Raw genomic sequence first — 17,493 nt, 5'->3', positions numbered from 1 at the left:
GTGCCATCCATGGATCTAAGTGGAGTACACATTTGCTCAGAACACTTATTGGCTATAGCTATTAAATGGAATAAGTATTGAATCAAAACCCTTCTGCTTTGAAGTGATTTTTTTTTGCTGTCATAACTTAGATAAGATGTTCTGGATAGATTAAGATAAAAGTAGTTTCATATGCACCACTTAATTGTCTATAAGTGTCATCTTGTTTGTTGGAAGTGAGCAACAGTTCTGGGGCATAGCAAAATGAAAAGTGTCCCAGGTGTTCCTTTTGTGAAGAGATTAACTAGATAGAACTCTTCAGTATATCACCATCTGGATAGATTCATTTCTTCTAAAATTTCTTATTTTAAAGCACCACTAGCCAGGGGTGGCCAACTTATAGCACCTGTGCCACAGCTAGCACGAGCAATCTTTGTGGCACACAGCAGCTCAGGAAGCGGGGCCAGGCAGCATAGCAGCTAAAAGGGCAAGGAGCAGAAGATCAGCTAGGGCAGGAAGAAGAAAGGAGAGGATCAAGGTGGCACTCAGGGAAGGTGCAGGGCTAACATCTGCCAAAAAGTTGGTTTGCACTACTGTAGGAAATGATTTTTCCAGTATTGTTTTCATGACTTGAGAATTTCCTCCTCTTCAGTATTTTTGTGGACTCACCATTGATTAGTCCATCTTAATTCAAAGTAATCATGAAGTTATACATTTATACAGGCAAGAAGGGGGAAAAAGGGAAATATCTTTTTTTCTAGTAAGTGGTGTTCTTTTAATTTGCCAGCGGACCCTGCAAGTTCTACTTCCTGACCTTGCAGCCAAAGCAAGTCCTGCAGCTTCTGAGCTTATTCGGACCATAGCAAGACAGCTGAATGTAAACCGCAGAGAAATCTTAATCAACAACTTTAAGTACATCTTCTCTCACTTGGTCTGTTCTTGTACGAAGGATGAGCTGGAGAGAGCACTTCACTACCTCAGGGTAATGTTCATTTGCCAAACTTACTCTTGCAGATAAAGAGCTTTTCCTATGCTGTGGCAGGGAGAAATAGCTTCAATGGATGGATCCTAGCAGGTGCCTCTGACCTAAGCTGGGTCATCCTGGCCCGCGTTCTAAAAAGTTTACTTACCCCTTTTTCAAAAAGTATGTTTTTTAAAGTTTTTCGGCCACATACTTGTTTACCTGCAAAATGTTGCTATCCGTACACCCTACACCCAGTACATCTCTATTCCTGTTGATGCTGACATCAGTGGGCAGCAATGCCATTAGTCAATGCACGTTGACCAATCGAAGTTTCACTTCCACCATTTTTTAAATTTAGGCACAGATCCCTTAGCAAAGTGCCACGTACCCCGGGTGTTGCAGTCAAAAGCAGGATTCGAACCCAGTGCAGTTAAGGATTGACACCACACCTGATTTGATTAATGACAGGAAGGCTTTAATAACTATACCACAAACAAGCTATAAACTAAATGACAGAAAAAGACTCCTTCCTTCCATTATTCAGTGAATGAGTTATCAAAGAAGTCCTAGTATATGTTAGCTGTAAGAGTCTCTCTCACTAATGCAGGCAGGAAGCAGTTTCAGTTTTTGCAGCGGTCATTGGGAGTGGATCCTTCAGAGGGATTGATCAGCTGGGTCCAGTTTACAATGTTGTAGTGATTTCTCTGTCTCCTGAAGTGCACACTTTGCCAGCAACTGTGTTTTGTTCATATACCGTTTAATTGCATAGCTTCAAAGCATTCCTCCTTGATAGTTGGTCAATTAAAGTCTCTGAACAAAGCAGGTAGGGAGAGACTATCATATTACATTTGTTAACTGCTTAGAATCTGTTTTGGTCATTCAGTTGTGAAACTTGCTTTTGTAAGCTTTTGATCTGTCCAGAGCTTATACTCAGTCACATGGGATGGGTCTTGATTGACTGAATGGGATACCTTAGGGCAATGATTACAGGACCCTTTTTTGGGTAGTTTTTTTAACAGTGGGGCAGAACCCAAAATATTCTGAACCAGAGGTGGTCTATGGAGACATTTACAAAACCCCAAACAGGCATTGAATGCCTGTTCTGAGAAGTATGCCTTGATCAAGGGACGATGTGTTAACAAGGAGGATACAGTCACATAGGGATATGCAGTTATTTATGAATGGTTTAGCATAATAAAACATTGGATATTTTTGCAACTAGCACAATAAATTAAATCAATTGGGATTGCTTCATTTTGCATGGTCCTAGTCACAATCTTGCATTCTTGTGCAAGATACACTGTTATTTTAATTTGGTCATTTAATTTTCATGTATAGGTCCAGCCAAGCTTTCACAGTCATCACTGGGTTGAAAACCACTGTTCTGGAACATAAGTACTGTAAAATGAAAATAATTTTCCCCCCCATTTGTATTGGTTTATAGAATGAAACCGAGATAGAACTGGGTAGTCTGCTGAGACAGGACTACCAGGGATTGCATAATGAACTATTGCTACGTATGGGAGAGCACTATCAGCAAGTGTTCAATGGTTTGTCAATATTGGCTTCATTTGCATCTCATGATGATCCATATCAAGGACCCAGAGACATAACATCACCTGAATTAATGGTAAGGAAAAACATGTATCCAGGTTTTTTCATGGAATGATCTTCCTTCTCAGTCTCAGAGTTAAGTGGGGGAATGCAGAGTATTCTGAGGTGTAGGTTGTAGCTGTATTGGTCTTAGGACATAGGCAGACAAGGTTCTTTGGGTGAATCTGATATCTTTTATTAGACCAACTAAATAGTTGGAGAACAATTTTTAAGCAAGCTTTCGGGTTCAAAAACCCTTCATCAGGTTAAGGAAGTTACAGTAGTTGATGTGTGCTCTTTCTGGATGGAATGACTGAGCACACTTCAAAAATTCCTTTAGATTATAGTGCCTGAAGGATACTATAATAGAAGTTCTATAATATGGAGAGAAAACATGCATATAATTTAAGAAATCAAACTGCCAAAGAAACATCCATTTAACAGAATGACTTGTCTGTTATGATATTTTCCCAATATCTTTCCCAAAGTATATATACTGAAGAATCTCTCTGTCTTTTGGAATGTGTGCTTAGCTGTTTCAGTAGCCTTTCATTTTCTGTTAAGGTGTGTTTACTATGAGGCAGCTTTCCATGATGTACACTCAGGCAAAATGTAAAACTCAAAATGTTGTTATTACATGATTAAACTAGGGGCTATTAATGAACTGTTATTTCTAAATATTTTAGAGTGACTCAGTGGTGAGATGATATTTTTAACCTTTTCAGGCTGATTACCTACAACCTAAATTGCTGGGCATACTGGCCTTCTTTAACATGCAGTTGTTGAGCTCCAGTGTTGGCATTGAAGATAAGAAAATGGTGAGTGAACATCAGTTGGATTTAAAGAAAAAGGGGACTAGCAGTGGTTGCTTTCAGGCTACACAATAGCTTACTTGGACTGCTTGCAGAAATTCAAATTGGTGTCTTGATTTGAACATTCAAGTTCATGGCAAAGTTTAAAGATTCCAGTGTTGAGAGAATGCCTTTTAGCGATAAGAAGTGAGTCAAGTTTTTTTGTTTTGTTTTTTTCCAAGGAGCCGTTTCTGGCAGATACCATATTTATTTTATTTACTTGAATATAAGGCAACCTTAAGTATAAGGTAACCTCCCAATAATTAGATTCTATGTGTGGAAAATTTATAAATTTGTTAATATTTTCCAGGTATAAAATATAATTATTGGAGGTTTGCCTTTAATTTGTCCCCTTCCCACTGCTAGAGCAGGGAAAATGAATCTCAGGGGCGAGGTTGCCTTCTGCCCCTTCCCCTCCTCGTTATTGTCAGACTTTGCTCTCCCTAAGCACAGGGAAATAAGGGGCAGATTTGAAAACACTTACCTTGAATTAAACATGCAAATTACTGCAGGTACTCATAGACTTAGTTCATCCAGAATTGACACATTTTACCTTTCTTGAAACTGCTGTAAATATTAGCACAGTTACTCCATAAACACACTTTTAAGCAGCACTTTTGTACTTACTTTATATATAGCAAAACTTCATGATATTCGTCCAAAACTAAAAGGCTCATGATTTACCATACAGTTCATTTGGCAGGGCCCCAATGGAGTTAACAGCATTTCAAGCCTTGGTGACCCCACAACTCAGCACTGCTTAGTATGTGTGTAAACTCCATATCTCCCCCACGAAGGATCCATGTGTTAATTAGACAGCTGCATGACTGGAACTGTGTGTTCTTGTCATGAGTCCCCTAAATTTTTTTATGCAGATGAGGCACAGGGCAGTGTGGTCCAGCTCCACCTCATGGAGGGCTGAGACCAGACACTAATCATATGTGACAGGCTGAGTGAGGAGGCTACTGAGGGATTCTGGGTGAACTGTTTGTGCTCTGTTTGGTGATGTTTGCCAGGCATTTAAGGCTGGTGAAGAAACAGGAATCATTGTAAATGGGAAAGAAAGGCACAGCTCAGCTGTGGGAGTGAAGAGGGAGTCAAAATGTATTCAGTGTAGTGGCTCACCATGACTTGAAAAAGAGTTGGTGCTGAAGGAAATTGTGTGCAATTCTGAAAAGAATTTATCTTATTCAGATGCACTGTGCTAACCTATTTTTGTGGTAGATTTCCATCAGCATCTCAGCCTTTTGGCTAAGATCAAGAATTTTTGGCACTAAGGGGAGGGTGTCAGGGCTGCCTCTGGCCCTCCTGGTTCTGGCCTGGTATTGCAGTACCTCTAGGCCTGGTGCCAGTTCCCTGTGGAGGGAACATCTGCCTTTTTTTTGTTGGGTTTTTTTTTTTAAAGGGGCCAAAATTGTTCCCCGTTAGTATGTTTGCTTAATTTGGGTCATGTGTTTTATAGTCATCAATCAACTTCATACTTGGTCTCCATTACTAAACACATGCATCTTTTGGCAGCAGTTTCATGATTGACAGTCTATTTAATGAGGTTTCCTTGTATGCAAATATAAGAGACAAGAAGCTTTTCCCATCATGCTGAAAGAACATGATCTCCAAGCGCTTTCTACTTTCATAATGCAGATTTCAAATTGAGGTGGTCTCTTCTTCATAATGCCATGGCTCTGTCCGTTCTTAGTTTTCCTTTTGGTTTAGGTGGGCATTGCTTCCACTGAGCTTTAGTGGCTGCAAAGGGCAGGAAACAGACAGTAGTGGTGGAGAGAGGGCTGGGAGCACAGATTAGGGAGCAGAAAGCAGAGCAGCAGGTTGGGCAGAAGAAGGGAATCAGAGTGGCAATGTCTATTTGTAGCTTATATGCCAAATGAAGTGGATCATCTGTGCTGGGATGTGTCCCAGTATAGTGGATCCACTTCATTGGCAAAACACACATTGCCTGTTGTTCTACCCATTTATTTTTATGGGAGAGTGGGCAGCATGTTCCCCAGACGTGCTCTGGAGACCACGCTAGCCTGAGTTTGCACACTCTAGTGCTGTCCTGGAGCTGTTGGTCTGAAGCTGGAATGCACTACAGTGTTGATCGGCTCCTGAAGAATCCCAAACGGGCTGGTGCTCCAGGGCTTTAAGGGCCCAATCCTGTGTGCCCTGGGAATGAGAATTCCCAGGTTGCGGAGGAACCAGCAGTGTCATGTCAGGGTGGCTGGAGAGTACAGGCAGCTCCGGGCTGACCACACTTTCTTACCATAAACCAAACAGACTTCTACTGCAATGAGGCAATACAAATTACTACTACCTATGTCACAGCCACATGTGCGGGGCATTTGTGGTGTGACAAGGAGTATGGACCTCTGCTTGCTTGGCCTTTTTGCCACCATAAAAATTTTTATGGTGGCACAAAGACAACATCTGTTTCCACCCCTGGGGAGGGTTCAGAGCTAATTTCTGGCAAGCCTGCTAAAAAGGTTGGTCCCAGCAGAACACTTTTAAATCTCTTTCTTTAAGGAATTTCTAGAAACTAAACAAGCAGTGCTCAATGGAAAGAGATGAGGGTTTTTTTAAACTTCAGCTGTTTGACACATTTCTTGTCCTAAAAGCAGTAAGACAAAGTAACCTTTATATGTAATATTGTCTTTGAAGTCATATGTTTCTAGAAAGATGACAACAGTAAAGCTTCTCTTCAGCGATAAGAGTTTCTAGTATGGTAAGTGTCAACATCAGGGTGATGATGACTTTCTTTTAAGCAAGAAACAGGAGAATATGGCTGCAGATTTTTGAAGATTTGAAGGTAAAACCATTACAGGAGCTTGAGGCAAGCAAGGCAGCAATGAATGTTAGTTATTGATAATTAGCTGAGTAACTTGAATAACTGGATTTCAAATCCAGGTATAATTTCTCTGTATAATGGCTTCCCCTCCTTCACCGTCATTTAAGTAAAATGCTATAATACGAATGCGTCACTGAAGTCTTTTACAGGTCAAAGAGCCTTTTTCTGCAGTGACTTTGCTACCACTACTGCAGCTGAGCAAAACTATTGTATACAAATACTGTTAGCCAAAGAAAATGTTTTAATAGTTTTAAAGAAAATGAGAACTTTTTTTAAAGTTTTACCACAAGTTTTAAATAAATATTTTTAACAAGTAAAGCGACTTACAGGAGAAAACAATAGATAAATATTAACTTCTTTTGAAAATTGTATTTATTTTGCTTTTTTACCAAATGCCTACTTCATCCAAGACAGTCTTTCTTTTTTTCTTCAGGCTTTAAATAGTTTGATGTCTTTAATGAAGCTTATGGGTCCCAAACATATCAGTGCAGTGAGAGTGAAGATGATGACTACATTGAGAACAGGCTTACGATACAAGGATGACTTTCCAGAGTTATGTTGCAGGTGAATAGACATTGTGACTTATTTGCAAAATCTGTTTCTAAGCTTGATATTTAGTTTAATATATACCCGTAAATCACAATACTGAAATAATGTCAGATATTAAGTGTGCATACTTGGCATTGGACACTTAATATCAATATAAAGAAGAAAATATTTATGTGTTCGTTGTTTTTCCTTCTCATTTAGAGCGTGGAACTGTTTTGTTCGATGCCTGGACCATGCTTACCTTGGTTCCCTGCTCAGCCATGTGATAGTAGCTTTGCTGCCACTTATACATATTCAGCCGAAGGAAACTGCAGCTGTATTTTATTTTCTCATAGTTGAAAACAGGTATTTTGGCTGAATGTATTTGGCAAATGGGTTGATGGCATGGGCTTTATCTCAGGGATGATAGTGGTAACTACATTAAAGTTGCCTAATAATGGTGAAAAAATGTTTTGTAGTGGAGAGTTCTTTTATAAAAGTTCCAATACCTGCATACTTTGCAGAAGGACTTTGAAGTTAGGCAAGCAATATTCCTGGGGTCAGGAAGAGGTGTTGGATTTTGTTTGTATTATGAAAGTGTATGAAAAATTAGGCTACACATTGTGGAAGATTTCTTTTACTTTCAGTGAACTTTCAAATAGCTTTTCAGAAATCATAATAGCCAAATTTTACTTCTTGCTTATTCTGCCTTTCAGCTGTTTATGTGAGCTGGTAGTTAATGCATGTAGCATGCTACAGTTTCACTGTTTTATATGTCCTTTAATAACATGTCTACAAAAGGCTCTTGTCTAGAGAACCTGAGTGGAGCACTTGAGGTTTGTGCTCAGCATGGTTGTAGCCCTTTCTCAAGCCACCTTCAATGCCTAATCTGTGGGTTCAGCACATAAATGGATGGGACATTTTTTCAGCAGGGGTCCTGGGTTTGCTTCAGAGGCCATATAGACATGGTCTCAGATGGCTTTCCAGCTTCTGATGGCCACATGTTATACCTGTGTGCAGCTCCTGGGTTGCACATCATGCAAGCTATACAGGCAGGCCCCGCTTAACGCGGTTTCATTTAGCGCTATTTCGCTATAGTGCTCCTTTAAAATTCAGACCTCATTTCACTTAGTGCTGAGCCAGCTTCACTATAGCACTCAGCGAAGCAGCAACAGCAAGAAGCGACGAGTGGCAGTGAGTGGGCATGAGCTCAGGGCCCGCACTGGTGCTGCTGGGCCAGGGCCAGCAGGGGCCTAGGGCAGCGCAGCAGGAACAGGGGTCCTGGGGTGGCACATGGTACTGGAGCAGCTGGCAGGCAGAGGGGTGGGGAGAAGCAGCAGCAGCAAGAAGCATGAGTGCGGGGCCCCTGCCAGTGCCAGCAGGGGTGCAGGGCAGGGCAGCAGGAGCACGGGGCCTGGGCTGGCACATGGTGCCAGAGCAGCTGGCGGGCAGGGGATGGGGAGAAGTGGCAGCAGGGAGAAGCATGAGTGCAGGGCCCCATGGTGCCAGAGCCGGTGGGAGCACGGGGCATGGGCTGGCACATGGGGCCAGAGCGGCCAGCAGGCAGGTGGAGGGGTGGGGAGAGGCAGCGGCGATGGTGAGAAACTACGGCAAGAAGAAGTAACCAATTATTTCTATATACATTAAACCCTATGGGGAAACGGGTTTCGTTTAGTGCGGTTCTGCTTAATGTTTGGTTTTCCCGGAACCAATTAAGAGTGTTAAGCAGGGGTTGCCTGTACACTGCAGGGCAGGGGGCACCTCGCCCAGGATCCCCCACCCTGTTTTGTGGGCTGAAGTGGCATATGGCCCTCTGCTGGTGGCACATGGCTCCCTCCACTGTGTGGCCTCTTGGTTCTGCGCAGCCCTCTCCCCCACCCCCCCTTGCTGCTCAGATGGTACACAGACCCCCGGCCTCTCCCATACCATGTGGCAGCGAGAAAGGTGTCCACTGGGGCCCACGGGCTCCCAATTGGATAGCGCTAATCTTAGACACCAAATCAAGCTTGGACTGGGAAGGTAAGGGGGTGGGGAGGAGAGAACCACTGTCATTTCAGTCTAGTAGCAAAAGAAGTAATTTGTTTAATAAAAACTGTCTTCTAATTTAAATGCAATCTTATTGTAAGCATATTGAATGTGTTTTGCACTCTAGCTTTCATTCTTCTATTGATCCTATGTTCTATTACTCTTTTATGATGGTCTTGTAAGAATTTCTTTCAATTATTTCTTTTTGTAATATTTATTTTTAAAAAATCAAATTATTAGAGATGCAGTACAAGATTTTCTACATGAAATTTATTTTCTGCCTGACCATCCTGAACTGAAAGAAATTCAAAAAGTCCTTCAGGAGTATAGAAAGGTACAGTTTTAATGATTTTATGCAGCAAAAGAATTTGTTTGTGGTCTAAGAATATAGTACTGGATGGCTGATAATATAATTGTAGAGATTTTCAAAACAACATAGGAGATGTAGACAAGATTAGTTTTAATTTAACAGGAAGTTTTCTTCTGAATGGCCTAGCTTTCCTTGGAAATGTAAATAAACACTTCTCTTTGAGAAGAATTTATGTTTACAACATATCAGATTAAGAGGGTAAAAATGTAAGTGCATCTACATCTAAAGTACATCTCTGTACTTTTTTAGCTAAAGTGAAACATTGGGCATTGAATAGATCAAGAATGAAAGCAGAATAAACTAGTGGATTATATTCTTAGCTGTGCCACTGATTCACTGAGAGATGTTGCAGAAACTAATGTTAAGATTCTTGCTCATCTTTAGAATGGAAATTATACTTTTCTATCCCCTCAGAGAGAGAGAGAGAGAGAGAGAGAAACTTGTTAGTGTGTGTTACAAGAGGCTTATTTTTTCATCTGGGCTTTGAGAGGGATTAGAAAATGTTATGGCTTGGTAGTACATTTTATAAAGAATTTCAGCTTGCTGTGGGAAATGAGCTGATAAACTAGTAATTTTAAATAAATGGCAAAATGGACAACACTTGTTATTGTTCTGAACGGGAAAGAAATAAGACTAAAACTATGTTTTTAGTGACACAGTAATTGTGCCATATGCTATATATTTTGTTTCAGGAGTCCTCCAAAAGCACAGACCTACAAACAATGCTGCAGCTATCCATGAGAGCTATTCAGCATGGGAATGTAGATGTTCGTATCCATGCACTTACCAGTTTGAAGGAAACCTTATACAGAAATCAGGTATTTAAAGCTGCTACAATAAATGAAGTTACTGATAAATGCAGTTAAACATAAACCAGGGTAATGTCTGGGTCAACAGTATTGTTTTATTTTATGTTGGGGGATTTCAGTTTTCTTATAAGTATGATAGGTTGAAGTGACTTCTCAATCTCTCTTCAGTATCTCAGTAAAGATTTCTTTTGTTTTCAGAATGGGTAAGATAGTAAGCCCTTAAATTATTCCTCTTTTTAATTTTTAAGAGAGCTTTCAAATTTTTCTTGAATTTAGCATTTTTGCTGTGAATCAGCAGTCTCTTTTCTTTGTTTAACCGTTTATTAAGGAGAACTTAGCATTACAAGAGATAAGTCAATCTAGAATTGTAAGGAGGTTGCCCTTAGGTAGAACTAATCATCTGTCTCTCTTATTCTTTATTAAAGTATTTGCTGATTTAACAACCTTTTATTAAGCAAACCTGTCATCAACAAACATGAATTTCAGATTGAACCTTTAGAAAAAGGTTTCATAAAGCCAAATATAAAGTTGTCTGCAACTTGCTTTATAGTGCAAATTTCTTAAATAGGACCAAATACAGGAGTAAAGGATTTTCTCTGGGTGAGGAAGTTGGGAGGTGCATTGAAGTAATGGACAAAAATAAAGGACATTGAGAGACTTGAGCCCTAAAAGGAATGAAAAGAAAAAATGGCAAGGCCACAGAAGACAACAAGAAAAGTAAAGTCCAGGGGTTGTGTTGGAAACCTGAGAGGAGGATAACTGTACAATGGGCAAATCAAGGAAGAGCAGAAAGAAGCGGAGAAGACCAGCCAACAACCAGAAGCAAAAGGTGGAGAGGGGGGAGAAGAAAAGGCATGCAGGTGAAAAAGGAGGAAAAAAATTAAAAAGGAAGCTGGCAAATGGGGATAATGAGGTGATAGAGAAAGAATGGAGAATGAAAACTTCAAGAGAGTAGTTCAAGATTGGTGAATTTATTTATTATATCCAGCTTTCTACAGTTTCCTGTGGTTAAAGGAAAGGAATTGGAGGAAGGTAGAAACAGTCTTGGAACAGATACATAAAGAGAGAATCAGCTATAATAGTATTTCTAATTTTTCCATTTCTAGACTCCTTAGAGAGTGCTGGTATGGTGTAAAACTATTTGGGTATGTTATCCTAATAATAGATTAGGATAATGCTTTGACATTTTATTCTTCAATTAGATTATGTAACTTTTATGAAAATCACTATTTTCTTAAATACTTTATGGTTTGGTGTGTAGAAAATGTATATATTTAACTGATCATTCATCAGGGCAGTTCTCTACAGCATTTTAATATTTTCATGCAATGGTAATTTCTTTTAGAAATATTTTTTCTATTACCACAGTCTCCATTTTAAGTGTTGTACGATATTTCTGTCCTCTGATTTGATACACTGAAAATGATCCTTTTTCATACAGTCTGTTCCTTTAGCAGAAATTTATTCAAGTATTTTTCATTCTTACTGAACAGAATTTAGAATGATCCTCCTTATTTTAATGGAGGCTTTGGATGTGCTTAATTTTTTACTGCTAGTTTTACAGTCAGTTATGAAGGCTACTTCATTGTTGCTCTTATGTCAGCATTTTTAAACTGATTAATATAAGGAAATTATAAGTGATACTTATGTCTGGCATGTAAATGAATCAGTTTATCTTTTCAACATTGGCTTGATTAAGTGAGAGAGTGATTTTAAGTGATCCATTTCTTTTTTAATTTCAAAGGCATGTTTTCTAACTCTTTCACGTTGTACACAAGTATGTTTATAGGCTGATTCACAGATAGGAAAGTATACATTTCCACATGAATAGTTCCTAATTCCAGTCATTTTCCCATGCTCAGCTATTCAACATCAGATGGCTATCTATTGATGGGCATAGATAAGAGGGCTTAAGTTGTTGTTTTTTGCTATGCTGATGCATCAGTAAGTTGCTGTCAAATCAGCTGTGTCTTGCAGTGGCTATTGTTTTTCTAATTATCTGTAGTGGTATGGCTAAAGAAATATATTAACAAAAATTAAAATAGTGTGAAACAATACCTGTTTTATCTAATGAATTGGGAACAGGTTTAAAAGAAAGGCATTGAGTATTTGCACTGTAATCTGGCCACCCACAAATTCATTTTTTGTTTTTATAGAAAGGAGGTTGTTTTCTGTTCTTATGGATAAGAAAAGATGATCACTGCTCTAAAGAGATTATATATTGAAAATACATCTTGTATCCCTTATTCTTTTGTGTATTTCTAGTTTTATTCTTATCTGACTGAGCAGTGCAGGAAGACTATCTGATCATTAAGCTAGAAGACTGGATCACAAATAAAACAGGATAGACAGTGAATGATAACAAACAGGAAGCTTATGGAAGAATGGACTACAGTAATAAAGTTCTTAAGATCAACTTTGCTACATCCATATTTATGATTATTTGTCTTCCTATTTCTTTCAATTTTTCTTAGGAAAAGTTGACTAAATATGTAACAGACAGTGAAACTGTGGAGCCAATCATCTCCCAGTTGGTAACTGTGCTTTTAATTGGCTGTCAGGATGCAAACCCTCAAGCCCGACTGCTTTGTGGAGAATGTTTAGGTGAGCTGGGAGCTGTGGATCCAGGTAGACTGGACTTTTCAACAAGTGAAACGCAAGGAAAAAACTTTACATTTGTGGTAAGAAGAATTACATCAAAGTTTCTGTAGTACCATGCTGTGAACTTCCAGATCTGCAGTCAGAGAAATATTAAACTGAATATATCAGATTGAGTAGTAAAATGTTGTGTAAAGGTCTAAACCTGAAAACATTTGATTTTGTAAGAAGGCAATTATTAAAGGTAAGAGCCTTTCTTCAATAGTAATCCTTAAGATTCCACATAATGCTCTGATTAAAATGTTTAAAGCAGGGAGTCCCTGTGAGAAACTAATGTATAATTAAATGAAAAACAAAACATTAGATACTTTCAGAATAGTAAAATAATGTAGGAATCTAATTTATCTCAGTAACACTTTAGACCTTCAGTAGGTCATGTTTCATAGTAATGCTGACTCTGAATACAGTTATTCATTATCATCAGGGATTTAGGTTTTCCCTGTGTGGAGCCTGCGCCTCGCTCCGTCTGACCTATCGGGGTGTGGCCCCTCCCCTCAACTCGCCTGCCACGCCTTGGATGTACTCAATTACCTTCGGAGGGGTCTCCAGTGGAGCTCTTTATCCTGGGTGGGGCCTCCCGATAGGCGGTGGTACTCACGGTTATCGGACGCGGTGATCCATGGGGCTCCGCCTCCCCTACACCCCGTCCACACGCCAGCCGCCGGGCGATGTCCTTCAGGTGTTGCCGGGCCCAGTATGATGGCCTCTGCCCGGTTCCCTGGTTCTCGGTCGTTCCCCTCTCCTGCAGAGAGGGGTTTCTCCTTTCTCCTCCCTTATAGATAACACTCCTCCGGACCAGGGGGAGCTGGTGGTTGCTTCCCCTGGTTCCAGCCCCCTCCTGGGGCCTCCGCTATCTCCCCTTTCCTCCCGTCCGCAGGGCACTCCCCTGCTTCCTGTGCGGCTGCTGCTTCAGGCCGCAGCAGAGAGAGTGCCTCGGCGTGCACTCTCTGATCGCCTCTCGCCTGGCTGCTGGCGAAAGGCGTCCCGCTCCTCCCTATACTGCTTGCTTGAGACCCGCAGGTGGGGTCCTCGACACTCCGTGTGAGAGCCGGCAGCACGGGCCGCGCACCCGTACTCTCTCCCCCTGGCTCTCCCTCCTTCCCTGTCCTGTCGGCGTTTTTGAATCCTCCCGCAGCAGCCGCTCCGGCTGCTAGGATTGGCTCAGCTGTTCGCCGCGTGGTTGCCAGAGCCAGCGTAATGGCGGCTTGCGCGGCTGCAGCCACGGCTGCGGCTCTTCCTCCCGCTGCCTCTCTGCCGGTATGTATGCCCTCCTGGGGGCTTGCTCTCGGGGTCTAGGGTCTGTGGGTCCCCTCTTCTCCCCCTCACTCGCCTGTGGGGGCGCTTCGCCGCCACACCCTGATAAAAAAAAAAAAAAAAAAATCACAAATTCTCTGATTAAAAAATAGCCAATTCTCTGACTAAACCTCAACAATCCATGATTAAAATGAAAGACCACTATATATCTAGGTGTTAGTTGAACACAGTGTTTTCTTGAGATATTTACAATTTTAAAGCAATTTGGAATCCTACCAGTGCCTCAATCACTATAATAAAATAAATTCTAAATAGCTATAAATTTTGGTATTTGATTTGGGGCTTTTTATCATAGAAAATCATAGCTCTCTCTGCCCTGTTAGCTCACAGAATGCAAGTCCAGGCCCCTCACTCCTAAGCCACAGCCCCCACAGCCCTGCTGATACTCCTCACCCCACCCCCCAGTGCAGCTGGTGCCCCTCACTCCTGCGCCCCACAACTCCCTGGCCCTGCTAGTGTCCCTTACCCTGCCCCACAGCCTTCCAGGTCCTGATGGAGCCCCTCAATCCCCACCAACAGCCCTCTGAGGCCTGCTGGTGCCACTCACTTCCCCCCTACCTCCACAACCCCCTGGTCCTGCTGGTGCCTCCTGCCCTGTGCCCCCCCAGCCCTGTTGGAGGGAGCCTCTAGGTGCCAGGGCTATGGAGCCAGGGACCTGGATCTGCATTCCCTTCCCTGCTGCAGCAGTGCGTGAGCCCTGGCTCTTCTCTGTGGGAGGTGGCAACTGCTGCAGTGGAGCAGAGCACACAGACTGGCTCCCAACACCCTGCTGCCTGCTTCCTGCCTGCTGCGGGCTCAGGCTCCCCACCCTGCTGCCCTCCCCTGGGGTCTCCACAGCCCAGCAGGTGCAACCCAATGTGACAGGGCAGAATGGGGCTGTACGGGGAAGCTGCTTGCTACTGCGAACTCCATGCTGCCTTGGCAAGACGTCCTCTGCCCACATGGCAGTAGCAGAGGCAGCAGTGCAGAGTTATGACCTTTGCTGTGCCGCGTGGGCAGGGAATGCCTCGCCAGGGCAGCTTGGAGCCCACAGCAGCAATGAGCTTTCCCATGTGGCCCTGCTCTGCCCTTCCTTGCCAGGTTGCGCCTGCTGGGCTGCAGAGGCCCCAGAGGAGGGCAGCAGGGTAGGGAGCCCGAGCTTGCAGTGGACAGCTCCTGCCTCACGTAAAGATCTAGGGGTAATGAGTTGCTGCCCCCGCGTCCCTGGGAGTGTGTACAGCAGTGGGGAGCCAGCCCTACCTCCCCACCCACAAGACAGTTCACCTGCAGACCCACCCCACTCCCTGCCGGAGCCCTGCAGCCTCACATTCTCACCCTGGGCCTCAAGCACCTGCCCAACTCCCTCCCTCCCTATGGAGGCCTCAATCTTCCCTCTTCCCCTGCAGACTTACCTGCAGGAGCTGCTCTCCAGGCCGCCTGGCAGCCATGTGCATATACATGCACATGATGCCCCCTGCCTGACTGCCCTCCTCCTGTTCCCCCCAGCCCTTCGTAGGCTGGAACTTTGCCACCTTGCAGAGAGCTCTTTGCAAAAATGTGAAATCCACAGGTTTCTCCATTAAAATGAAAAATCCACATTTTCCTCTGGTAAACGGGGAAATCCATGCTTTTCTGTTTTTCCATTGGAAACAGAAAACTGGAATCCCTGATTATCATGCAGTAACATAGCTAAACAGTTCTGCTTAGCTTTAATTTGAGTCATGTGGTTCAGCTCTAAGATTCCATTTTGTAAAAATTTCCTTAAGTAGGGTACCATTGGATAAAATGTTTGAACATCACTATTTATGAGTATTTTAACTGAAGTAAAATAATATGGATTGTTTGCACACACACATGTGGGTGCTGAGACTCCCTCTAAGCCGGGGGTGGGCAGCTTTTTGTGTTGGAGGGTCACTTAGGGAGGTTTGATGAGATTTGTTTCAGGCTGGGTCAGCAACTCCCATCTCTACCCCCACTTGCAACAGCTCACCAAAATGCCCCAAGTGATCAGATGGAGTGATCAAATGGAGCAGGTGGTCAGGGTCTCCATGGAGACTGACCCAGGAGCCCCACAAGCAGGGCATGCTTTGCTGGGCATATGGGATGGGGCATCGAGTGATGAGCAGCCTGTCCTGCTCCCAGACACCACTACCCACCCACCCACGGCCTCTTCACATGTGTGCAGCTGAGCATGCCCTGCCCATGGGGGTCCCAAGTTGGTCTCTATGGAGACCCTGCCCACCTGCCACTCCATCTGGCACTTCCAGTGGTGGGTGTAGGGCAGATGGGCTGGGGTGCCCAGGCATCAGGGCTGGGTATAGCAGTGAGGGTGACACTGGCAGTGGTGGCCAGAAGGAGCCATTACTGGGAAGGTGAGTCCAGCCACTCTTGCCCCACCGTGCATCCAGGGGTGTCGGGACCAACTACATGAGCCATGGCTTGGATTGCCCCCTGTGCCTGGGCTAGGTGGAGCCAAGAGACGTGCTGCAGGCCAGATAAAATCCCTTGGTAGGCTGGATCCAGCTGTATTTTGCCAACTCTTGCTTTAGGCTGTAAAATACTTTACGGATGCAGAAATTCAGCTCTTGGCACTGTGTAGATACAAACAACTTAAACAACTGCTCTGCAGGCTTGTCAGAAAAATATTATCTTAAGTACTGTTAGTTTGAGCCTGCCTTCTTTGTAAGCAATTTTTTCTATATGTGCTACGTTTTGGGGTGACCATGTAGTGACTAATATCAGTGCTCTCTCTGCTTGGGTCTTCTCTTCTGACTGGGATTTTTCAGTGGTAAGTTTTACTCCCTTTGAATGCTAATATGAATTGGAGCATATAATACAGGTTTCCCTCAAAAACCATGAGGGTTAGGTTACTGAAAGTTCCCGTGGTTGGCAAAACTGGCAGGGCTTGGGGAGCGGGACCTGTAGGTGCGGGGTGAGGGGCCACCAGCAAGGCTGGGCAGGTTGGGGGGTGGGGGGGTGGGAATGAGAGGTATGAGTATGGTCAGGGGAGCCATAGGAGGGGTATTTTCCAACTGTACCCCCCCCCCCCCCCAAAATCTGAAGCGTGGATACTCAAAACCATGGTTGGCAAAACCGTAGTTGGCGAGGAAAACCTGCAATAAAAATCCTAGCCTCTTTTCTCATTTAAAGCCATTGAAAACAAGGTTAAAAAAGTGAAAGAGTGAATATTTTTATTAAGCAGGTCATTTACCTGTATTAACAATATTCCTTGTTTATTTCTGAGACTGGAGTGGAGGATCCAAATTTTGCTTTTGGATTATTAATGGAACTAACCAGAGCATTCCTCGCTTATGCTGATAATGTCCGTGCTCAAGATTCTGCAGCCTATGCCATTCAGGTAAGGGAATATGTTAGTTGCATCATCTTTTTTTTTCATTACTGAATTATTTCTTTGTTACACTGAAGAGCAGAATCTGTATAATATAATTATTATAGCATTTATGTGTATGTGTCTGTGCACACAGACACCTACATAAAATAGTCCTTTTAGGATATTTCTAATCCTTTAGAATATTTCACTTACTAAGGTACATAGAAGTAGATTGGGAAAAGAAGCTTGGGGT

The 17,493-nt window shown here is 42.8% G+C and overlaps 1 protein-coding gene and 1 pseudogene across 3 annotated transcripts in view; both read left to right on the top strand.

The window, feature by feature from the left end:
• The window catches only part of ATR (ATR serine/threonine kinase), a 79,489-nt gene that overhangs the window by 15,472 nt on the left and 46,524 nt on the right, over positions 1-17,493 (top strand). For all 3 annotated transcript variants that reach the window (XM_019491777.2, XM_014602864.3, XM_014602863.3), the window contains exons 15-23: positions 767-961; positions 2,388-2,573; positions 3,262-3,354; positions 6,660-6,790; positions 6,977-7,120; positions 9,020-9,113; positions 9,842-9,967; positions 12,433-12,639; positions 17,154-17,267. In XM_019491777.2, the coding sequence (XP_019347322.1) occupies positions 767-961; positions 2,388-2,573; positions 3,262-3,354; positions 6,660-6,790; positions 6,977-7,120; positions 9,020-9,113; positions 9,842-9,967; positions 12,433-12,639; positions 17,154-17,267 (1,290 nt within the window). The remainder of the gene's footprint in view (positions 1-766; positions 962-2,387; positions 2,574-3,261; positions 3,355-6,659; positions 6,791-6,976; positions 7,121-9,019; positions 9,114-9,841; positions 9,968-12,432; positions 12,640-17,153; positions 17,268-17,493) is intronic.
• Positions 4,619-4,743, top strand: LOC132251988 (U2 spliceosomal RNA; annotated as a pseudogene).

This window comes from Alligator mississippiensis, chromosome 7, assembly GCF_030867095.1.
Source record: "Alligator mississippiensis isolate rAllMis1 chromosome 7, rAllMis1, whole genome shotgun sequence".
Taxonomy (NCBI): domain Eukaryota; kingdom Metazoa; phylum Chordata; order Crocodylia; family Alligatoridae; genus Alligator; species Alligator mississippiensis.
The sequence above is the reverse complement of the archived record's forward strand: the minus strand, read 5'-3'. Positions and strand labels throughout refer to the sequence as shown.